This window comes from Salvia splendens, chromosome 22, assembly GCF_004379255.2.
Source record: "Salvia splendens isolate huo1 chromosome 22, SspV2, whole genome shotgun sequence".
Taxonomy (NCBI): domain Eukaryota; kingdom Viridiplantae; phylum Streptophyta; class Magnoliopsida; order Lamiales; family Lamiaceae; genus Salvia; species Salvia splendens.
Window position 1 is genome coordinate 20,587,348 of NC_056053.1, and position 22,767 is coordinate 20,610,114.

General features: G+C 37.6%; 3 protein-coding genes and 1 pseudogene across 4 annotated transcripts; 1 reads left to right on the forward strand and 3 right to left on the reverse strand.

Moving 5' to 3' along the window:
• Nucleotides 1-615: 615 nt before the first annotated feature.
• Nucleotides 616-5,455, forward strand: LOC121787037 (potassium transporter 10-like). Its single transcript, XM_042185637.1, has 10 exons — nucleotides 616-979; nucleotides 2,299-2,524; nucleotides 2,614-2,868; nucleotides 2,984-3,034; nucleotides 3,134-3,184; nucleotides 3,261-3,521; nucleotides 3,614-3,666; nucleotides 3,775-3,895; nucleotides 3,975-4,229; nucleotides 4,324-5,455. The coding sequence occupies exons 1-10, from the start codon at nucleotides 932-934 to the stop codon at nucleotides 5,403-5,405; spliced, it is 2,403 nt and encodes an 800-aa protein (XP_042041571.1). The 5' UTR covers nucleotides 616-931; the 3' UTR covers nucleotides 5,406-5,455.
• Nucleotides 5,456-5,653: 198 nt separating this feature from the next.
• LOC121787038 (dihydropyrimidine dehydrogenase (NADP(+)), chloroplastic-like) lies at nucleotides 5,654-7,929 on the reverse strand. The gene is made up of 7 exons (XM_042185638.1): nucleotides 7,568-7,929; nucleotides 6,946-7,209; nucleotides 6,694-6,864; nucleotides 6,455-6,567; nucleotides 6,178-6,364; nucleotides 5,995-6,104; nucleotides 5,654-5,905 (listed from the first exon to the last, which is right to left on the reverse strand). Exons 1-7 carry the CDS (start codon nucleotides 7,889-7,891, stop codon nucleotides 5,749-5,751), a joined length of 1,326 nt encoding a protein of 441 aa, XP_042041572.1. The 5' UTR covers nucleotides 7,892-7,929; the 3' UTR covers nucleotides 5,654-5,748.
• A 4,214-nt stretch (nucleotides 7,930-12,143) lies between these two features.
• On the reverse strand, nucleotides 12,144-13,311 carry LOC121785771 (annotated as a pseudogene).
• A 5,234-nt stretch (nucleotides 13,312-18,545) lies between these two features.
• On the reverse strand, nucleotides 18,546-22,413 carry LOC121787725 (extra-large guanine nucleotide-binding protein 3-like). Of its 2 annotated transcripts, XM_042186544.1 has the most exons (8): nucleotides 21,415-22,413; nucleotides 21,189-21,326; nucleotides 20,634-20,738; nucleotides 20,334-20,519; nucleotides 20,003-20,180; nucleotides 19,647-19,891; nucleotides 19,367-19,536; nucleotides 18,546-19,279 (listed from the first exon to the last, which is right to left on the reverse strand). In XM_042186544.1, exons 1-8 carry the CDS (start codon nucleotides 22,258-22,260, stop codon nucleotides 18,745-18,747), a joined length of 2,403 nt encoding a protein of 800 aa, XP_042042478.1. In that variant the 5' UTR covers nucleotides 22,261-22,413; the 3' UTR covers nucleotides 18,546-18,744. The 2 variants fall into 2 exon arrangements, with proteins under 2 accessions (XP_042042478.1, XP_042042479.1); XM_042186545.1 differs by lacking the exon at nucleotides 20,634-20,738.
• Nucleotides 22,414-22,767: the final 354 nt, after the last annotated feature.

Below are 22,767 nucleotides of genomic sequence, written 5' to 3' on the forward strand. Positions count from 1 at the left end.
ACAGAAATACTACTCACATTTCTTTTAAAACAAAATTAATATTCCATCCATGAAAGCATAATTCTTTTTTTCATTTTTAAGCATCCGTCAAAATTAGTCACTATCTATTTATGCTAGTTTTTTTTCTTTCAGAATCACAAATTTTCACTAACAATAATTCAATTAATATTACTATATTTTTCGTTATTTCTCATTTACCAATTTAGTTTAGGTATTAAAACGCCTGGTGTCCACAACCAAAGCCATTTTTTTACTATAACATAGTAGATTCGTGGCAATAATTCAAATTTCAACTTATGAAATTACATTTTGTAATTGCTTATTTAATTTTCGTTTGAAATCCCTTTTGCAAAGTACTTTTTAAAAAGTAATTTTCCATTATATTTTGGTCTGTCCTATAAATTTAGTCTAATTTTATTTTTAACATTTTTTTTCTCTTATACAATAAGAGCTCACTATCAACTAAAAATATTTCAATCATTTTTTTTGTTAGCACTTTTATTTTATGAATGGCATACTAAAACTTGGGTGGTCTCCAAAATGGGAATAGGCATGCATGCACTTACTCATATGACTATATTTAATTATTTACTCCATATACAAATAGATGTATATTTGTCCAAATCTCCCTGCCCCTCTCTCTCCCTCTCACTTTATCTGTCACGTTTTCCCACTGGTTTTGTCGCCCTCTCTCTCTCTCCCTCCCTCTTCACTTCTCTCTCTCGTTTCCCCCCTTGTTTTTGTCCCTCTGGATTTCCAAGACCACACTTTTGGAGCATACTAGTGTTGCTATCCAGCTATACTCCTCTTCGCCGAACCTTTTTACCACACATTTCATGCCACATTTAAACAGTTGCCTGCCCTTAATTGTTTCTGGCTTCTTCCCATCTGCAATCAACCTCCCTTGCTCTTCAATTCTCTCATGTGATCAATGGATGCTCTGGCCATAACTTCTGTGCCCATTTTTGTTGATTTTAGAGTAAGTTTGCTCAACATTTTTCTCCTTTTCTCTGGTATTTGCTTTATAAGAAAACATTCCTTTTTTTGCTTTTATTTTTGTTTATGCAAAATGTATGGATTGAATTATTTCCTAAATTTCGAAGATTTTAATTTTTGTAATAAATTCTAGAGATATGGATGAATAAATTAATTGTCATACCATAATTTGTGGTTCCACTTCAGCCGCCCTATATATGTGTGGTACTGGTGCATTTATTCTTGATGAATTATGTGCTTATCTGCATATGCAAGCATTGATTTCACTGATTTGTCACAGTACTGAGGATATAATTTACTGATTTATTGTGGATAATAGTAATATTATTTATTAAGTGCTAAAATTCAGTCAACTGCTGGGAAAATCTGAGTTAGAGTGAAGGTGCTGGCAAAAGTAGGCTTAGGCAACAAAGACTATTTGATTTAGAGCCATAAGATTTTTTGTGGTGATATATGTAGTCAACTCAATCTTTTGCCTCATTTTGCTTCAGTTTAGGGTAAAAGGTTTTATCTCTAGGTTTAGAAATTTCTGTATAGAAAATTTCCCATCTACTTACTGAGACATTGATGAAGAAACAATGAAACATAAATAATGGAGTTGAGAAAGGCGTTCACCTTTATATACTTGAATAATGAGCAGATAAATTTTTTCATACGTTCTTGGAAATGATTCGAGACAGTGTTATGCATACTGCGCTGGTACATACTTGAATGCATAATAAGTAAATGTTCATATCAACATTTACAATCTCATGTATTAAAAGTTTGCTGTTTCTGATTGATCTTCGAATCTTTTCTTGTTTTGCATTATGTTTACCATTTTCTGTGTTGGGGGTAGTTTTATAACAGGACCTTGTTTGGCAGGATTTAATATTAGGAACGAAACTGAAAATTCATTCCAAAAGCTTAAACATAAAATGAATTTATTTAGTACTGCAGTAATTATTTGTATCCAATTCAGAATGGTTTTTAAAAGGAATTTCTGTGCTCTGGTCTTATTCGCATGAAAAGAGATAAGGAATTTTTATGGGAAAATGTTGAGCATCTCTTTTATCAGAGACAAATTCTTAAACCATAAATTTCCTTTTAATTTTGTTATTCAATTACTGAATTTGCTCTATCTTTTGAATTTAATGCATTTGTATTTTGTCAAACTGGTTGATGCAAATTTCTACATTATCTGTCTTATAATTCTTGATTTTTGGCCCTTTTGGCTAGTTTGTTAAAGCTTTTCATTTTCAGTTTCATGAATGCTCCTGAATAGAATTGGACTTTAACAATCTGTTTATTGTGGATATGCAGAAAGACACATGGATGCAGACACTCATTTTGTCATTTCAGAGCCTTGGTGTAATATATGGCCGCTTGAGCACGGCTCCCTTATATGTACTCGAATCAATTGACCCAGGGGAAATTTCATCACCAGATGAAATGCACGAACTCTTCTCATTTATTTTCTGGACCCTAACCATCATTCCGTTGCTGAAGTATGCTTTCATTGTATTGAAGGCCGATGACGATGGAGAAGGTAATGATCTTGATGCTTTATTGAGCTGAGGGATTAAATGTGAGTGTTGGTGTTCATTTTGAAACTCAGACTTCATTGACATTTTGCAGGTGGTCCATTTTCATTGTATTCGTTGCTCTGTAGGCATGCTAAAGTGGGGCTGATTCCATCCAATAGGGGTTCGAGCAAGATCTTGAATCAAGAAGAAGAGGAGGTCTCTTCAGATCCATCCAAGGGAAAACCAGAAAATAAAGCGAGAAAGGCTATAGAGAAATATAAAAGCAGTCACTATTTGCTGTTATTCCTTGCTCTGCTCGGTGCTTGCATGATATTAAGCGATGCAGTTCTTACGCCAGCAATTTCTGGTTGGCCTTTTGTTTGATAAAGTTATTACTTCAAATATATTTTTCGTTGAGTAGACTACAATTATTTGCAACTGATAAGACCGGAAAACTAATCTTAAATTGTGTTCAAGTGCAGTGTTATCAGCAACATCTGGTCTTGGGCGATCAATGGCGAAAATATCAAAAGGTATGAGTTTGATGCATATACCAGAAACAGGAAATATTATCTTTTGATTATAGTTCTATACTTGTATATAAACTATAAGTTGTTATCTGTTTTCACCAGTTTTCTCCTCGCGTGAAACAAAGGACCATGTGGCAAATACCTTGAAGAAATGTAAGTTGTTGAGTGGATTGTAAGTACTTTTTTATGCTATTCATTCAACGTTCTGATTTTCTCTAAATATATACAGATGTACCAACTCCTGTCGCATGTGCCATATTGGTTTGCCTCTTCACTTTGCAGCATCACGGAACTAAAAGAATTGGGTGCTTATTTGCTCCAATCGTCATCACGTGGCTTATCTTCATCAGCGGGTTTGGCCTCTATAATATTATTCATCATGATGCCCAGATCCTCCGTGCAGTCTCCCCAGTATACATGCTGAGGTTCATGAAGAAAATTAATCTCCGACACTGGAAACTCCTAGGCAGCATTGTCTTATGCATTGCAGGTTGGATCAGGCATCCTAATTGCTTCAATGACTGCACAGTCGTAACATTTCATTATTGACATTAAATATTCCTTTTGGCTGCGTGTAATCAGGGTCAGAGGCAATGTTTGCAGATTTAGGTCATTTTTCCAAGAAATCTATCAAGGTAGGTATAACTCGACACACATTGATTTCTTACGGAATCTAAAAGATGATGAGAAGTTCTGAGCCTTGTCTCTAAGATTGTGAACTGCGAACTCTTCCTCTGGTGCAGATAACATTCATATGCTTCATATATCCCGTTCTTTTGTTAACATATGCTGGACAAGCTGCATTTGTCTCAAAGAATCTTCATGTTGATGGTGCATTTCATCTAAGTGAATCTATACCTAATAGTAAGATTCGTTTGTCCACATATGTCCTTCTCTGCCCTGGATCATCAGTTCTTATTATTGACAATGATCGATTTCTCAGGGAGTCTTGAGCATGTATTTGCTGTGTTGTCGTTGTTTGCTTCGGCTGTAGGAAGCCAAGCAACCATTACAGCTGGATTCTCCATCATACACCAGTGTCAGGCACTCGACTGTTTCCCCAGAGTAAAAGTTGTGCACACGTCGGATAAAATTTTTGGGCAAGTCTATGTTCCCGATGCAAACTGGATGTTTATGATTTTGAGTATAGCATTCACCATTGGCTTGCATGATATATCAGAGCTTGGAAAAGCAACAGGTATGACTCTCGTAGCATTATCTCTTTATCAATGGATCTTACTCGACCTGTTCTTAGTTGAGAAATTTGTTGTTCTCGTCGTTTCTGATGGCAGGTTTGGCTGTTACTGTCGGCTTGCTGGTAACGACTTGTTTAATGTCGCTCGTGATTGCACTCTACTGGGAGAAGCATTTGTTTGCATCAGTATGTTTTCTGCTCTTCTTTGGCTCCATCGAGGCGATATATCTTTCATCAACGTTGACGAGCTTTTTCCACGGGGCCTGGTGCTTGATCCTCCTATTCTTATTCTTTATGACGATCATGGCCTCCTGGCACTACGGCACTCTCAAGAAGTATGAATCCGATGTAGAGAACAAGCTATCGATCGAGTGGCTAACGGATTACAGCCCCGGCCTTGGGGTTTCAAGGGTGCCGGGCATCGGCTTCGTCTATTCCGATGTCGACATAGGAATCCCTGCTTTCTTCACTCATTTCATCACTAATATTCCTGCATTTCATCAAGTCCTGGTTTTCGTAACCTTCAAGGCTTCACCGGTGCCGTACGTCCACTCGAGCAGGCGGTATCTCATAGGCCGAGTCGGCCCGAAAGAGTACAAAATATATCGCTGCATAGTACGCTATGGATACCACGACAATGTCAGGGACACGGATGACTTTGAGGACCATATAATCAGCTCGATCGGAGAGTTCATAGCGAGGGAGGAATATGATCAGGAAGCTCTGAATTCACCCGAAGGTCGGATGATTGTTCTGGGGACCCCGTTGAACGACGGGAGCGGGCTGATCACCTTGACAGAGACGAGCTCAGGAGAATGTGGTCCGAACTTGGGGGAGAGCGAGTCTCGACGTGGTCTGCTGCATGGTCCATCGGGCAGCGGTGGGAGTCCTCCTCCTCCGGTGAACAGGAAACGGGTCCGATTCATGCTGCCCCAGAAGAGCCCTCAGATGCGCGCATCAGTTAGGCAAGAACTGGAAGAGATAATCGACGCTCGGGAAAGCGGGACGGCGTATATCTTGGGGCAGTCTCATTTGATGGCAAGGCTAGGCTCTAATTTGTTCAAGAGACTGCTGGTGATGATTTATGTCTTTCTTGATAAGAACAGCAGGGAGCCTCCAGTTGCACTCAATATTCCTAATGCTGCTCTCTTAGAAGTTGGAACTGTTTATAAAATATGATACTATACAATGTGATGAACATCAAGAACAACAAAGTTCGTATTTTTAAAGTTTTAGGTTTGTAGAAAATTCCAAATTTTAGTTAAATTTCATGATATTAACGGCCAAATTCCCTGTAGAAAATCCCTGTATTCAACATGATTGAAAATAGCAAATCCTTCAAGTCCACCCCTTTGCTTGATGTATGGTGTTGGAATTGAAGGCAAAATGGAACACAAATCTGCATTTCAAAATGACGAAACAAGTAATTTAAAAGAACAACTGGAGCCTTTCCATTATTGAATTTTGTGTTGCTACAGACACAGGCATACAATTAAAAAGATTCACATTTTATCAGGACTCATCAGTTTGATACCATACTCTCCGACTCTTTGACAAAGCCATCGCCCGTCCAGTCTCTATCCGACTGCAGCCCTTTCTTGGTGGCCTTCCTTTCGCGAATTGCCTCTTGTTGCCTTGCCACCAAATCCATGTGGGTCGTGAAGTAGTCGAGCGAAGCCCTGATCGTATACAGAAAAGAGCACAAGAGAAGAACATTGTCACGGAAAAACTATATGTAAAGATGTTGAGAAAGTTTTATGTTCATTACCCCCTGAAATCTTCTATAGATGAAAAGTTATGCTTCTTCATGAACTCCTGCAGCTCAGAGCAAAGCGTCTTCACGAGACCATATCCATGCATCATCACGCCCGTGCATACCTAGAAAAAATGCATAAATCTTGTTACCTACTGATCTTAGTAGAAACAAGCCTCATACTTTTCTGTGACCAACCTGAACTGTATTGGCTCCAAGAAGTATGAACTCAGCCGCGTCATTCCCCTTCTCAACTCCTCCGATACCAGAAAGCGAGAGATCTTTACCAGCATATTCCTTCTTCATCATCTGTGCAATGCTCATCACTTTTGCAAGTGCAATAGGATGGACTGCCTTTGCTGAATAGCCCCCAGGAGTTGAATATCTAAGTGCGTACACAACGCGAATATTCAGAAGCTTGTGCAGACAGTTTACATCAAGCAAAACTCAAAACGTTTAACACTGTAAACTTTACCCCTCTACACAAGGCTCTGGGCGCAAGGTGTCGAGATTAATCCCCATGACACTCATGATTGTGTTGATCGCAGCAACCCCTTCGCATCCAGCTTCCAGAGATACTCTGGCTGGCTGTACAAACAGAACACGTTGCACCTTACGAATAATAAACCAGCAGAGCCATTCTATACAATCGCTTCATTTTCTAACAACTACAAAACTGGCCTAATTTGAAGTAGAAAAGCAAACACGCGAAACCTGTGTGATGTCTGTGATGTTCGGAGTCATCTTTGCCCAAACGGGAACAGTTGCTTTGGCATTGATCCATCCACAAACTTCTTCCAAAAGTGCACAGTCTTGGCCAACAGCAGCGCCCATTCTACGCTCTGGCATCCCATGAGGGCACGAAAAATTGATTTCGAAAGCATCCTGCAAAAAAGAGACCATCGACACACAAACAAGGAAGTTGCCTTCAAATTTGACAGATGAGCAATGCAACTGTGTGCTTACAATTCCAGTTTGCTCGACCCGGTCGATGAGCTCCTCCCACGCAGCCTTGTTGTACTCCTCCATGATTGAAGCAATAAGTATCCTGTCCGGAAACTCCTCCTTCAACTGCTTAAACTCTTTCAGCATAGTTTCCAGAGGCCGGTCGCTTATGAGCTCGATGTTTTGCCATCCTATGATCTGCCCTTTAGGCGATCCATTTTCTCCGGCCCGTAATCTAGCATATCGAGGGGTCACATTCACAACTTTTGAAGCATCCAGTGACACCTGCACAGGTTGTACATGATCAAACCTTTCTCCTTCTTCACAATTTCATCAGATCTATTCCATTTTTTTGAAATTGTAGGCTATAAAAGGTGAGATCATGCATAGTTTTGCCTATTCTGAAATTCTTCACCAAATTCATAAACCAAAAACATACATTTACATTACACACACTAAAGGTTGAAATCTATGATTGATTGTATTTCTCTAGACACAAATCCAAGTTTCAATCACTTCCAATTATCATCCAGAATCGTAAGAAAACACACAATCAAATGTTATCACTACTCAATCAAAAAAATCATTCACTAGTCAATTAAGAATTTTGCAAAATGACGAATTAGGTGGAATAAAACGGTACCGTTTTGGCGATGACAGCGCCCCAGCCTTCATTGAAGGCGCGCTTCATGACAGTGTAGTTGGTGCCGGGAGGGCCCGACCCGATGACGAAGGGGTTCGGCATTTTCAACCCGTTTACAGTTACACTGAGATCGGGCTCCGCAGCCTGCGCGGATATTCTGAGCCCGACCCGGTTTGGACCGGGTCCGCGGCTGAGCCTCCGAGTTACCGGAGTGCTGACGTGGGAAGCAAATCTGAGAGATTCCATTTCCATTGTTGTTGTTTCGTTTGGAATAGTGGAGATGGGAGATGAATCAGAGCTATCAGTATTAAATAGAGTGATCATAAAAGAATTATGAGACAATCTCAATAATGAGATACAAACAGCTCAAACTCGCATGATCATCACTCAAAAGATTCTTTTTTTTTCATTTTTGGTCCAGCACTGGGGGCCCCATACGGAAAATCTATGGTAACTACACAGTCCTGTGGTAATGAAGGAAAATGGGAAATTGCCAAACATATTACTGAATTTAACCAGTTCATCATTTTGCTATTGATGTGATCATTTGCTAAAAAACTGCATACGGAAAGTGACGTGAACTCTCACAAATTTCTACATCAATACAAAATTTCAAATTAAAATAGCTTCACGCAACCTTTTGCTTTTCATTTTAGTTAATAGAAAGTTGGTTTAATTAGGATACACAGTGGGCATGTGTTTAATTAAAAAACAAGGGTTAAAGTTATAAGACGCAATCTTTTTATGATTTGGCTGTTGATAAAAGAACGGCGGATGTACCATGTCATAATTTTAAAGACCTATCTATTTATGTGCACGAGATATGTAGAGTTGAATGAAATAACGATGTTGTACCAATGCCACAACGTCCTAATTAATGGAGTGCATATGCATCAACGTGCTTATTCTTCCTTAAGAACGGCGCTGCATAGTGAAGAGCTACATCCACATGATTTTGAAAATCCAGTTGTTGCTGACTCCAAAAAGGCTACAACATTATGACACAAAGTTGTCAATCACTACAATCAGTTATGAGGATGCCCTAACTTATTCTATAATTGCTTGTCCCAACCATGTCATTTCTTCATAATTGGCCTCCGAAGTTGAGTATAAAAAATAGGAAAGAGTAAAGGTCAAAACTGGTCCTGAACATATGCCCATTTTACAATTTTGATCCTAGACTTTATCTTTTGAATTTTTTCATTCTGAACATTTCAACTCGGATCACAATCGGTCCTACACTAATTGTTCTGTCTATATTTAACGGTCAAAGGTATTAAACCCGATTTTGACCAAAATAAATTGTTAAATATGATTACTTACTCCCTAATTATATCCTTAATTATTTTAATAATATAACAAATAATATTGAAAAAGAAAATGAAATAAAATGGGTCTTCATATTGCTCTCCGGCGACACGGCGGCGGCGGCAGCGGCAAAATCAGAGAAAATCGATGTCGGAAAAAGGTCCAGGAACTCGACGACACTGCTAGCTCCCAGCTTTACAATGTGAGTTCAATTCATGCCTCCTTTTCCATCATATTTTTATTTTATTCACTGAATTTATAAATATGCAGAAAGCAAGAAGTCAGGCTTCGGTGGAGAATATTAATGTGGTGGAAATGGAATATTCACAAGGCCACTCCTCAACTCAATTTGAAGTATGATAGTACATTTTTTTTTCTTCTCTTCATTTAATTTCTTATTTAATATATCTTATAGATTTAATTTGCATAAATTTGTAGGTGAGACCAGCATATCATGAGGAGCATTATAGTTTCTTGCAGTCTTGAAATCAACTGCAGCAGTAAAACCAGTTGAGTTTTTTTTTATATAAAGGGTTTGTTTTTTCTTCTGGATCTATATTTTTTTCCTAATGTGTAGTGTGAACCTGTGGCAGGTGGTTTGAAATCGAAGGTAAAAGGTGGTGAAGAAATGAAACAACATTGATCAATAATTTGGTCAAAATCGGGTTTAACACCGTTGACCGTTAAATATTGACGGAAAAGTTAGTGTAGGACCAATTGTGATCCGAGTTGAAATGTTCGGGATGCAAAAATTCTAAAGATAAATTAAGTCTAGGACCAAAATCGTAAAATGGACATATATTCAGTATTAATTTTGGCGTTTACTCAATAGAAAATGGATATTTTGGTTTGATTCCAAGCACAAAGATCTGATTAGGGAGTAATTTTTTGCTGCATAAAATGCTTAAGAATATGTCTTTTATATTGGTCCATTACTCAGAATTTGGCATCTGAACTAATTTTGGGCCGAGGCTATAACATTATTTATAAGCAACTTTAATTTGGGCCAAACCAGTTCAAATCCAAAATAATTCTAATACGACTTCTACTTCAAGATTGTAAAATTTGTGTATTTCCTATTGAATTGTGTGTGTTAGGATGGTTTATTAATTTATTTCTCTATACATGAGTACCTTTTAATTTTTAGAGCAAGATTTGTAATCATTATGTATTTCAAACGGACTTTTTACATTCAAAATACTAATTATGGAAAGTAAATTAATTACATAGGAGAATATATTATTGGATGTGGATGTTTAGTAGACTCTCAGTAATATTGTTAATTTCGTTAATGATGTAACATCAATATGCACTACCCAATACCCATGATTAAATAATGACCGATTTACAAACCGCAATAACGGTACATAATCACGTGAATTATAATTGATACTCAACGAAATCACAAATACTAAATTAAACAAGAAGTTAATGATTAATATTTATTTATTTTTTTGTAATCAAGCCAACAGGCGATAGAAATTTAAAAAAAAAGGCATGGATGTAAGCCTATATATAGAATCTCCTTTTTTTTATTTTCTTTTAAACGCTCACAATGAGAGTAACCCAAATCAGTTACTTAGATTGACTTAGATATTTGTACTTTAGATAAATGTAGTATTTTGGTGCAAGTAAGACTTGCGGATACTTGATTGACTCTGTTTTTCGAAGTCATCTTTGTTGAACTTTCGCTTATTACTTTTAGTTGAATAGACTATTCAATCATATTTGTTCCACATCTACCTAATGGTGCAAAAGTATATAATATGAATAAGTATTACACAATGATTGATTTATTGCATCCGCGAGTATGATTGTATTTGTTACTAATATAAAAGTACTATTGGTCCATCTTCGAGTTTAATAATGAGGAAAATAAAAAGGTTGGCGAAGCTACAAGGTAGAGGAGGCCAACAAGTGGATTATTTCAAACCATGAAAGCAATGTGGCAACCAAAGAGGAAATTAAAAAGTTAGCATTATGGATAAATGTGCCATCGGTTCACGTGGCCCATCTTTATTTAAAACGTGCTTTAAATTAAGCCACTATATTTATTACTCCCTCCGTCCGCCATTAGGAGTCCCATTTATGGGTGACACGTGTTTTAAGAAGTTTAAGAAAAGTGAGTGGAAAAAAGTTAGTGGAATAAGGGTCCCACTTGTATATATTAATTTTAAATGAAATGTGAGTGAAATGAGTTAGTGGGAGGTAAGACCCTATTACCATTTATGGTAAAAGTGAACCGGGACTCCTATTCACGGACAGACTAAAATGGAAAAACGAGACTCATATTCGCGGACAGAGGGAGTACTTCCTATCTCCTGAAAGATTGTCTCATTTTTCTATTTCCGTCCGTCCTATAAAATTTGTCTAATTTTACTTTTTACCATTTTTAGTAGTGAACCTCATATTTTATTAATTCATTCATAGTAATATTTTATTATAAAACTAATATATAAAAATAGGATCCACATTTCACTAATTTTTTCAACTCACTATTCATTACATTTTTTAAAATTTGTGCCGGGTCAAAGTGAGACAATATTTAGGGGATAGATGGTGTATTTTGGAAGGTATTGGCGGCGCTTATTCTTCCCTTCCCGACCCGACCCGACCCGAATGAATCTGCTTCGAAACCACCAAACTTTCTGTTTGTCTTTTTTCCCGTTACGTAATCGTTTCAAAATTATTGAATTGGATGTGTTGTACAGCTAATTCTCTGCAATAAATGATTGCTAAATTTTTAGGAGTGAGTGAACTGCTACACAATATACTATATAGATAGCATAAATTTTTCACTGAAATTACATTAATAATTTAATGAATCAATATTTATGTTAGGAGATTTCAACGAAATTGTAATTTTGCAACTCGCCTTGCAGTTCCCGAATATTTCCAAACCGCAACCAACAGATAAAAATAGACTATTTTCATAATTTTGGTTATGGCTTGCAAAAATATTTTTGGTAACATTTTTTCTTCAATAAAATATTTATTTTTCACTAACAAAATTCAAATATTTTTTTATCTCTCTTGTATCTTACCAACTGTGCATGTCATCTGCTATATACTCGAAGGGAGTATTAGTACTTGTGAAACATAAAACACAAATGTCTCTTTAAAAGTTTGGTACTGAAATTGGACTGTTAAAATTTCACAAATTGAAAATCTACCCAATTTTCATAAAATCTAATTTACTGGACTCGATTTTGTAAGATTGAAAACAGAGTAAATAATTTGAAATTTGAATCGAGTGCAGATGTTACTATTGAATACTAAAGCAAATTAGATTAATTTCTCCCAAATTCTACAGCAATTCAATGGTTGTTTCATTGTACCGTCGAAATGGATCATGATTCAGAGAAAGAATATACACCAGAAATTTCTTCTACGAAATTTTCCATAGAAAAAAAATCGAACAAAAAAAAGGAAGGATTCGCTAATCTCGAATCCCCTCCGCCGTCGACCTAAAATTTCTTCACGCCGACGACTGCAAATCAACGCCGCTGACGAAAGGGTGCGCCAGCAGCTGCGTGGCCGTCCACCGCTTGCTCGAATCCTTCTGCAAACAGCACTCCACAAAGCTCCTAAACTCCCCCGACGTCCCCTCCGGCAAGGCCGGCGGCTCTCCGAAGCATATGGCGCACATTAGCGTCGCCCAGTCCGGCCTCTGCCCCGGCGCCAGATACGGAAAATGGCCGACGTAGAGCTCTAATAGAGTAAGCCCCAAGCTCCAGATATCGCCGGCGTAGACGTCGTAGTTTTTAGATCCGAATGAATCCGGGTCGAACCGCTCCGGGCTCATGTACGCGCACGTGCCGACGTAGGAATTGCAGGGATCGAGCGTTCGCTGCAAAATTTTGCTAACGCCAAAATCGGAGATCTTAATCTCCATTTTTTGATCGATTAAGATGTTAGAGGGCTTCAAATCGCGGTGGATTATCTTGTGCGAGTGCAAGTATTCGAGGCCGGTGAGGATTTGGCGGCAGAGCTTCGAAATTAGGGATTCGGTGAAAACGACGCCGTTTTTTAGGAGGGTTTCGAGGGTTCCCTTGTCCATGTACTCCATACAGAAGGCGATGTCGCCGCCGGGGAGGTCGAAGACGCCGTGGCACTTGATGACGTGGGGGGAGTCGGTGCGGCGGAGGATGGAGGCCTCGCGGAGGATCTGGCGGCGGACGGCGGGGTCGCTGTCGCCGTGGACGACTTTGAGGGCGTAGACGGCGGAAGTCTGCTTGTGGCGGACTTTGTAGACGGTGCCGCCGTTGCCGTGGCCGAGGACTTGGAGCTTCTCGAGGTCGGCGGCGGAGATGGGGGAGGGGGGGAGGGGAGGGGGGGAAGCGGGAGCGGTGCTCGGAGGGGGAGGGGAGAGGGAGGCGGAGGTTGAGGTTGAGGTGGCGGCGATCGCGGACGAGGGCCATAGGAGGATAACGTGCGCAGGGGGGGGGGGAGTAGGATAAGCGGTGGAGAAATGAAGAGAGGGAGTGAGGTGTGTATATAAGTGGAGCACGTGAGGTGGCGGGCGGGAAGGGGGCCTCTTCTTTGATTTTGTTGATGATTTATTTAATCTAATTTTAATTAGATATTGCACGAGTTTATGAGATTTTGGTTTTTTATGCGACGTGTGGAACTAACGGAGAAGAAGAGACAAAAGAATAGGGAAATTCGATGATCAATGGGTTAAAAATACAATGGGCCAACCGATTCTTACCAAATAACCAACTGCTAATTAACTGTATGTAATCGCATTTCAATTTTCTTCCTATATTTGTTGACGGTTAGGACAATGTTCGAAGAATTCCCAATTTAAGGGGGTGAGAATGGATATGTTCATTGGTAATTGACATCTTAATTAATTTGGTTGAATCTATAGAGAAAATAGATCATATAAGTTGGACGGAATCTAGTTTTTTTTGCAGTATAAAAAATCTCCATAACTAAGATAGAAAAAGTTACACTATTTAGTCAGCAAAAACGCTTTAGAAATCTACGTTTATATTTTTTCGCAAACGAAAGTGGTTGTAGAAAATGTGCCAAGTCCCCTTTCTTTTTGCGTGCATGATTTATTTTTATTCTCATTTCAATTTTTCTTCCTCCAATACTTCTATCGTGATTGTATCTCTGTTATTATGATCGTATTCAATAATTTGAACCGTGCAACGACATACACATACATGGCGTGCGAAGAATGAATTTGGTCGAATTTGATCCTTAGAAACTACTTACTACCTTCTTCCGGTAAATGTCACGCTTTGATTTTCCATAAAAGTGAAAAACAAAATGGATGGAATGTGTCCTATTTTGATATAATAACCTTACAATAAAATATGACTAAAATAAATTACTGTAACTTAGAAATCAATTTATTAATTACAAAAATTAAACAAGATATTTAATGGATCAAAGAGGTATAATATGAAATATTTAACTAATAAATAAAAAGCAAGGTTTTAATTTTATAAATTAGATAAATAGTCAAAACACATACACTTTTCCTAATTGTGTAGGTAATACGCATTGCACTTTTTAGAACGGTAAACTAACTTGTCATATCAACAAAATTCTTGATTATTTTTATTTTTAAAGGAGTATCCATTTTGTTTAATTCGACTTTTCTTGGCATATTCCTACAATAGTATCCATATGTATAAAGTGATTAATTTTGATATATTGATCAGAAAGTGAATAAGAATATTCTAGCTAACTGAGCCTACATTATATGTACGCAAAATACCCATTTAACATTGTGAATCTAATTACTATATAAATATTTTATTATGAATCTCGATTTTGATACACCATACATCTATCCTAGCGGCTAGAGCCGCCTCTATATGAACACAAAATACTCAATTAAAAAATGCGAATTATACAATTTACACTCATTGAGATCTCGTTTGATTCGCTTATTGCAGTAATGTTTCTATAATTCTATACCTTGAAGATGTGTGCGCTTTATGCCTTTATAAATATAAACAACTAATTTTGTAAGTGTGTGAAAGATTAATTATGTTGATCTTGATAATTTGTAATCCTTAAAGTGTGTATAGTATCTTATCTTCTCAATTATTTTCGTAATTAATATTGGAGGGTAGATGGGGGCCCTAATTATAATATACTTGTGAATCAAGTGGACACCTTTTTTTTTCTTGTATGTGACGTGCAAGTTGTCTTGCTAATATGACATTTGATAATTACGCATGCGCTGTTTTTTATCGCAATATTTAATTTCTCCTAAATCATAAATTCGCGAGGTTCCATCTTTCCAGCTACACGACAGAAACAAGGTGCCAAGCCATTTGTATTTCAATTTAAGTGTCACTATATCTACGCATATTATTTATTTTAAATGTACATTAATACGACTCGTGTATTAATTTTAAATATATATTAATACGAACTATGAAGTACTCCCTCCGTCCCGCACTACTTGCACTTATTTCCTTTCTGGGCGTCCCAAGTTATTTGCACTCTTTCTATTTTTAGTAACAATTTATACCTACAGCCGTAATTGTTGACTTTGTCTATCACTCATTCCTTAATCTCCGTGCCCAAAAGGAAATGTGCGAGTAGTGCGGGACGGAGGGAGTATATAAGATATATTGAGATTCTAAAAAACATGTACAGCAGGATATCTTCTTTCACACTTGTTTTATTCTCTTCTATTTATCGACTCAAAAATATTAATGGTGAGAAATGAATTTATAGTAGTACTAAACTAATGTCGTTTCCAACGTGTTTCCTATGTTGAATTATACACACATCCAGGGACGGAGACACCAGCGGCCAAGCCACCGCTCGAGCGGGGGCTTGGCCGGTCCCGGAACCCTACCACCATTGATCATCCCCCGCGCCGGCGCCCCAGCACCGAATCCAAAATTTCACAATTGAGTTGTTGCGCGCCGCCCAGAAAGTTGGGGAAGAAAGATGTAGTAAATGGGCTTCAACTAATATACTGGGCCTTAACCTTTACTACTACTACTATTTACTATTTTCTATTGAATTTTAATAATAAAATAAGTTCAAAGTTTATTTTAATTAAACCCCACATTGCCAAGTAGCCGATGAGAAATTCTTTTTCATCAATCTCTTCTTTTAATTTACTTTTTTTTTACTTCGTATTTTATTATCAATTTTTTATGCAAGGGTGGACACTTGTCACCATATTCCCAAATTTAAATTCATCAAGGAGTATAAAGTTTGCACACACTAAAATTTCAATCTCCTTATCTTAATATTTTATAGATAAAATTCAAGTACAACACTATAATTAGTTGGCACACAATCTCCGTCGTTCTAATCATCAATTATAAACATTTTATGATTTAAGTTAATTTTGATTATATTAAAGAAATAAAATCAAATTTAAAGACAAATAACTAAATTACAACAACTAAAGTTTTGATTCTAATACTTCTGTCTATAGATTTATTTTGATTCTAATGTATCATTTAAATTAATTTTTTACTCTATCTCTATATAACCCTTAAAAATAAGAATTTTCAAAAAGGCATGAGTTTTAATGTACTATTGATAAAATAGTAGAAAAAAGGAAAAATAATTAAATTTTATTTAGTGAATAATATGTCCTATCTCATTAGAAATAAAAAAATTCCTAAAACAAAGGGACATACTAAAATAAAATATAGTTTTTATTTTAAAGGTTGGATGAAGTATTTCTTGATATCCATGATCACTTACTTTTGGATTTCAAACAAATATTAGTTCTTCTAAATTTGATTGTATATTTTTTTTAGTTCGATTTGATTTTTAAAAATTGAATAAAATAATAAATTGAATTATATATATTATAAATTATTTTTTAATATTATTATTTTCAATATTTTAATAATATTATTTACTATTGTTATATAATGAAATTTAAGCGCCGGCTAATTTGTTTTTCTAGTTCCGTCCCTGCACACATCTCAATTTTGAAGTTAGTGGGAGAACCACCATAGCCCATGTGCAAAGCAATACTGGTTACCACTACTACTTAATTGAAGGGTTTATATGTAACCGATATGCTTGAATTTCAAGAAATGTTATGCTGCGTACTTTATTTGAATACTATTCTTATCAATCACTTTTTTTAATACTCCCCGGTCCTCATTAAAAGTCTCACTTTGAGCGACACATGTTTTTAGAAAAAGTTAGTAGAAAGTGACGCAAAAAACATTAAAAGTGAAATAGAATTAAATAGAGACCAGACGAAAATGATAAAATGGAACTTTTAATAATGGAGACCAGAGAGAGTATACGCTATAATTAATTATTATTTTTATTTAATTCGATTATAATACCTGGAAATAGTTATTGATGTCATTAACGGTACAAATTGAATAAAATTTGAAAACCAATTTGTTTCATTAATTTATTTGATATTGTGAAAAAAAAGATAAATTTAAAACTTTGAGATTAATGTGGACTAAATGAGAATGATGCTCACAATGCAAATACAAAAAATGTAAAAAAAACATTTTTCTGCCACTATGCAAGTTTAAAACTAAGATAAATGTGTAGCTATTGTAATTACGAAATAGTAGTAGTAATTAATGATGAAATTATCTACATTGTATGAGAATAACATAAATTTGTAACAAAAGGAAGTTTAATCCACAGATTCATTGTATCTAGGAATTTAGGCGGCTATATTACAAACTATATTTACATTTTTTGGCGTTAGATATGGTGGCATTCATTGAATCATGGTCAAGTCATTTTCCATTTCTTCCAATGGTCAATGTCAAAAATGGCCTACAATATGTTGTAATGTAAAGAGTTACTGATATTTGTAACTATTTAATTGCACAGCAGTCTATTTCGAGGAATATTAATTTTTGGTTAATTATTATTTTTTTTTTGGTTAATTATTTATGTTGCAACCTCGCAATTTCACAGTGGAATAATTCAGTGTGACGCAATTGAGTAAAGGCAAGTGTCCACTTCCACGTCATTTTAAGCTTACGTCAGCGATGTCGCAACCTCAAATTAAAGCTCGCAATCAAGGTCACTATCTCTCAATAAAAAAAAGTAATACTCCCTCCGTCCCAAGGAAGATGACCCCTTCCTTAGGGTGACACGAGAATTTAAGCAATTTTATTTTATGTGTGAAGAGGAGGAAATAAAGTAAAAAAATGGGAATAGAGCAGAGAGAAATGTGTTTCTATTTTTAGTAATGTGTTATCTTGGTTGGGACTAATCAAAAAGGAAAGTGAGTCATCTTTAATGGGACTGAAGGGAATACTTGTATTTGAATTTTCAAATATATACTGTTTAAATATTACCTGAATAATCGTATAGAAAGGTAAACAATAGTGTTAATATAAGAGTCGACCATGAATTTTGCAATTACATAGTTTGTGATTTGTAGATATTTTATTTTGATCGAGTGTTATGAGACTAGGGTGATGCATAATAAGATTAGAGGTGTTAATTTGGAAAGGTTTGTGCTATTTTGTTAATTAGTTGTACGTGATCAGTTTTATTTTGGTGTAACGTTTACAGCTTATTCAACTAATTGCTCTTTTTAATAAGTAGTAATAATTTTATTTAGATAATTTACTGATTAACTCCATTTTAACACCAGAACCAGATACACTCAACACCTTTTTAGGAACATCAGATTGATTCCATATCCTTTAATGGATTTGGATATTGTGAACATCAGTTTGGTACCAATTTGTTTGAATGGTTTTGTATAAATACTTTAATACTTAGTTATGCAACTTTTCACAACTGTGAAAGCATTACAAATTTCAAAAATAAAGATGATTGCAAAACTACCCTTGAAGCCAAGCAAACCTTAAACATCCCTATTTCTAAGGTTTAGGACTTGAGCCTTAACGGCAGTTTTGCCATCAAAACAGTTATAATTCCTCAGATAGCAAATCATCATCGCTCATGGCATAGATACCTCCGATATTGTGCTCCTCCCACTCCATGATTTCTCGGGCGTACCGGAACGCCTCGTCCACAGACTGTTGCTCGCTGCCATTCACTTGACGTACGTACAGCTTCCTGCCCGTTATGGAGGCGTAGAGCTCCTTGAATCTCGCACCGATGTAGTGAAATGCCTGGTGTCCCAGCGACGTATTCTTGCCGTGAGTCTTCAAAGGATTGAAATCCTTCAACCACTCGCAGACACTTAAAGGGACCTGCTCGATTTCATCCTTGAACACATCGTATTTGGTCATGAGCAGGAGGAAGGGTGTGTACTCGAAACAAGAACGCTTAGCTACACTCTCGAAGAAATCCCGGCTCGCCACCATTTTGTTCTGTTGAAGGCCACAACTGTCCGTCCATTGTCGGTTATAGTCAGTCAAGGAAACGCACAGGAGGCCGGTGCTCATGCCTTCGAACATGTCCAACCACTTCGGAGAGCTCAGCAGAATCAGTTCATACCTGCAAATGGAAGACAAGGAAGCTGGTTTAGTAGTGTCTTTACATAGAGCAGACGATGAATAACTCAACAGCAAGAGAGTCTCTTACTTTGGCAGAGGTTGTTGATTCTTCGAGTCTTCGTTGTATAACTCAGAAACTGCGCTGTCATCACCAAACGAGAATTCGATGTGTGCTATCCCGTTGGTGGGAGTAACACCTTCAGCAAATAAAATGTCGTTCTCTGATGGCTCATACTCGCTGCTAGATATCTCCATCACCTGAGCAAATCAGCAACTGCATTAGATCGCATATGGAAAGAGATGCAGGCTAAAGATTCAAGGATGTGGATTCGATTCAAGAATTGAACTGACATTGTTTCCCTTCATACCCGGTCTAAGAAATATGCAGCAACATCGGGAAGAGATGGCAGTTCCTCCCTTCTCTTGTACGTTTCCTGTATGGCAGGATCCTTCCAAATTTCATCAGCTACAGGAGCATGTTCGCATGCAGCAGCAGGAAACACAGTGTCGATATCCCCAGAAGCCATTAGATCCAACAACCAGTCACAGAAATTACTAATTTTCTGGTTAACCGAATAAACGCATTTCCTGCTTCCATAGCATTCCGTTTCCCCTGACAATATCAACACCAGAAAACCATAAGCAACAGGATGCTTCGACTGAGTTACTCTAGTTTCACGGGGGGAAATGGAGACGAAGTAATCAGTGAAATCGGGGCAACTACCTGGTACAGACCTGTCAGCAGCCAGATCAGAACAAGTGTCTTTCATCAAGGTCTCCTCTTGAAAATGCTCCCTCCCCTCAAGTAAAGTGCCGAGATATCTGTACATCTTGCTTTGAATTATAAGCTTAATGTTCAGCAATTCTTCAGGGGTATATTTGTTTGCATATATAAACTTGGCCTGTTACAATAAAGATATAAGCAAGTGAATCAGTTCATATAATTGTGCTAAATCACAGTACATCGACCAGCACAGTCTGAGTTCAACCCAAATTACGAGTTTTGTAATTGAATCTTATACGAAAACATAAAAAGGTCAGAATGCCAGGATTACCTGCTTAAAGATGGTACTTGTCCCAGAGCCATCCAGTCCAAGAAGCAGAAGTTTCTGGACCTTATGCTCCTCCAGATTCTTGGAGACCGATCTAGCTGACAATGAAGAGGGTTCTTCCTTCGTTCTTTGAGCACGTTCAGAAGGTACGGCCATTGAAAACAACGAACAAATGAAACGAACAGAAGCCTGCCTAACAAAAGTTCCAACTCAATTTCTTCAATAGGACATAACATTAAACACCAAAGCAAAATTCAAAACTGAAATGATATATCTATTCTCTTCTGTATATTATCAAACAACCTTTTCCCATATATTTCCTTTGATGTTATTCTGGCCTTCCTCCTCATACGATCCATCGTCATATAGCCAAAAGTGCGTATCCGGAAGGCACTGGACCTTGGCCAGCTAATCAGAAAGGAAAGCCAGGAATTTTAACACCTAATTAGTAACAACTAATGAAGATCATGGTTTTAGCCCAAGCATGAAACAAACGAAGAGATACTACGCATTGTAGAAAAGGCAGTTATACAAACGAAACAGGTGACACACAACAACATAATATTAATTTAAAAATGGCTGCCTCAATCCACAAAGAAGGAAATACTATTCTTCAGAGTATAGATTGTTAACTTGCTAGTTCTTTTAGAGCATGTTTCAAGTGCGATCTAAGTGGCTCGAGCAAGCTCCTTGAATACCATTCGTTTTCTTTCTTTTCAGTCAGGTACATCCATAGGTAACAGAATTCAAATACGAATACGCTGTATTGCTGAAACTAACTAGAAACTTTCGACATCTTTCAGGTACAATAAGAGTTTTGCCACGAATTGCCTGATCTACGACAAAATTTTGTATTACCTTCAAGACTCGGAGCTCAACTCTAGTAATCTCACGGCCGTTCATGTAAACCCTCGTATCACCATTGCTCGCTCCTGTCTGCAACTTGCCTCCCAAATTCAGTTTCGAACTAATGATCCTCTCCGGCTTCGCTCCCTCCTTCAGATAACATCCAAACAAGAAATTAAAAACCTCAACAAAAAACCAGTAAAAACAAAATCAAGATTTTGACACAAATGATCCAAACCTTCCCCCAAAGCCCAGAATCCTTATCATACCAATACCTCCCCGGCCTCAAGTCCCGGGGAGGCACGAGACAGCCCAGCAACTCATCCAATTCCTCCTCCCTCAGCTCCTTCCCATTCACAACAACCTGCTCCGGCCTCACTTGATTAGCCCTGCACTCCCTCTCCACCTGCATTATCGCTCGAACCTCCACACGACCGCAGAGCTTCACCAACACCTTCGAAACCTTCCCCAGCCGCCTCCTGTTCGCCTCGTTAATCGGCCTCCCGATGCACCCCACGCACTTCCTCCCCTCCGGCATCGCCCCCATCGCCCTCAACACACATTTCTTGCAATACTCTGCCCCACACACAATGCACCTCTCTCTCCCTCGCCACACCTCATTCCCCCCCTTCTTCCCACACCTCCCACATCCCATAACCCTAACCCCACCCTCACCCTCACCCTCACAAATAACGGTCGAATTAGAATTAGAATTAGAATTAGAATTAGAATCGCCAAATTCATGATGATCACCGGTGTTTCCAGATTCAGATTCCGGCTCCGATTCAATTCCATCGTCGAAAGTGAGGCTGAATGGTCGAATTTCGGAGCTGGTGGTGTCGGAGCTGGAACGTGACTTGATCCAGGAAGGATTTCTCGGGGTGAGAGATGGGGCGCGTTTGGGGAAAGCGGTGAATCTGGATTTGGGAATGGCGGGATTCGCGTCGGGGGGCTTGAAGAAGGGAGAAGGACCGACGTAGTCGAAGGAGATGGAGTAATCGAGCTGGTCCTCGTCGGGCAACGGGGCGCCCTCCGGCAGCATCTTGCGCAGTAGCTCCTCCCACGAATTGGGAGGCGCCGCCATTGTTGCGTGAGAAGGAAGAGTGAATCACAGAGGTTTACATGGAGAGCGAACAGAACACTGCGTCGTTGTCTCTCTGATTTTAACGTCCATCGATAAAGCTTCGATTTTTTTTATAAAGATTGCATTTTTCAGTGATGTGAACTTTGATTTTGGTGTGTGGGATCCTCAATTCTGCATTAAATAAACGTACTTATTGAAAATTGTGGCACCTTTACATTAGGCGTTACGAAATTTTATTTCAATGCTAAAAAGTCTAGAAAAAATAGGTAATTACCAAATTTACTTGTTCATTTAGCATATCTAAACTTCTTCGTTTTGTTGCTTTCCCAATGATAAATGCTGGAGTATATTTTATTTTCTTACAACTCCGTTAAAAAGTTTTGGCTATGATGGTACAAGTTTTAATAAAAACTTAGTAAAATTAAAAAAAAATATCAGAGGAAAATTAGACTCGTCCCATTAAAGAAAAAAATTATTAAAAATAGATGGTGATTAATTTTAGTAGAC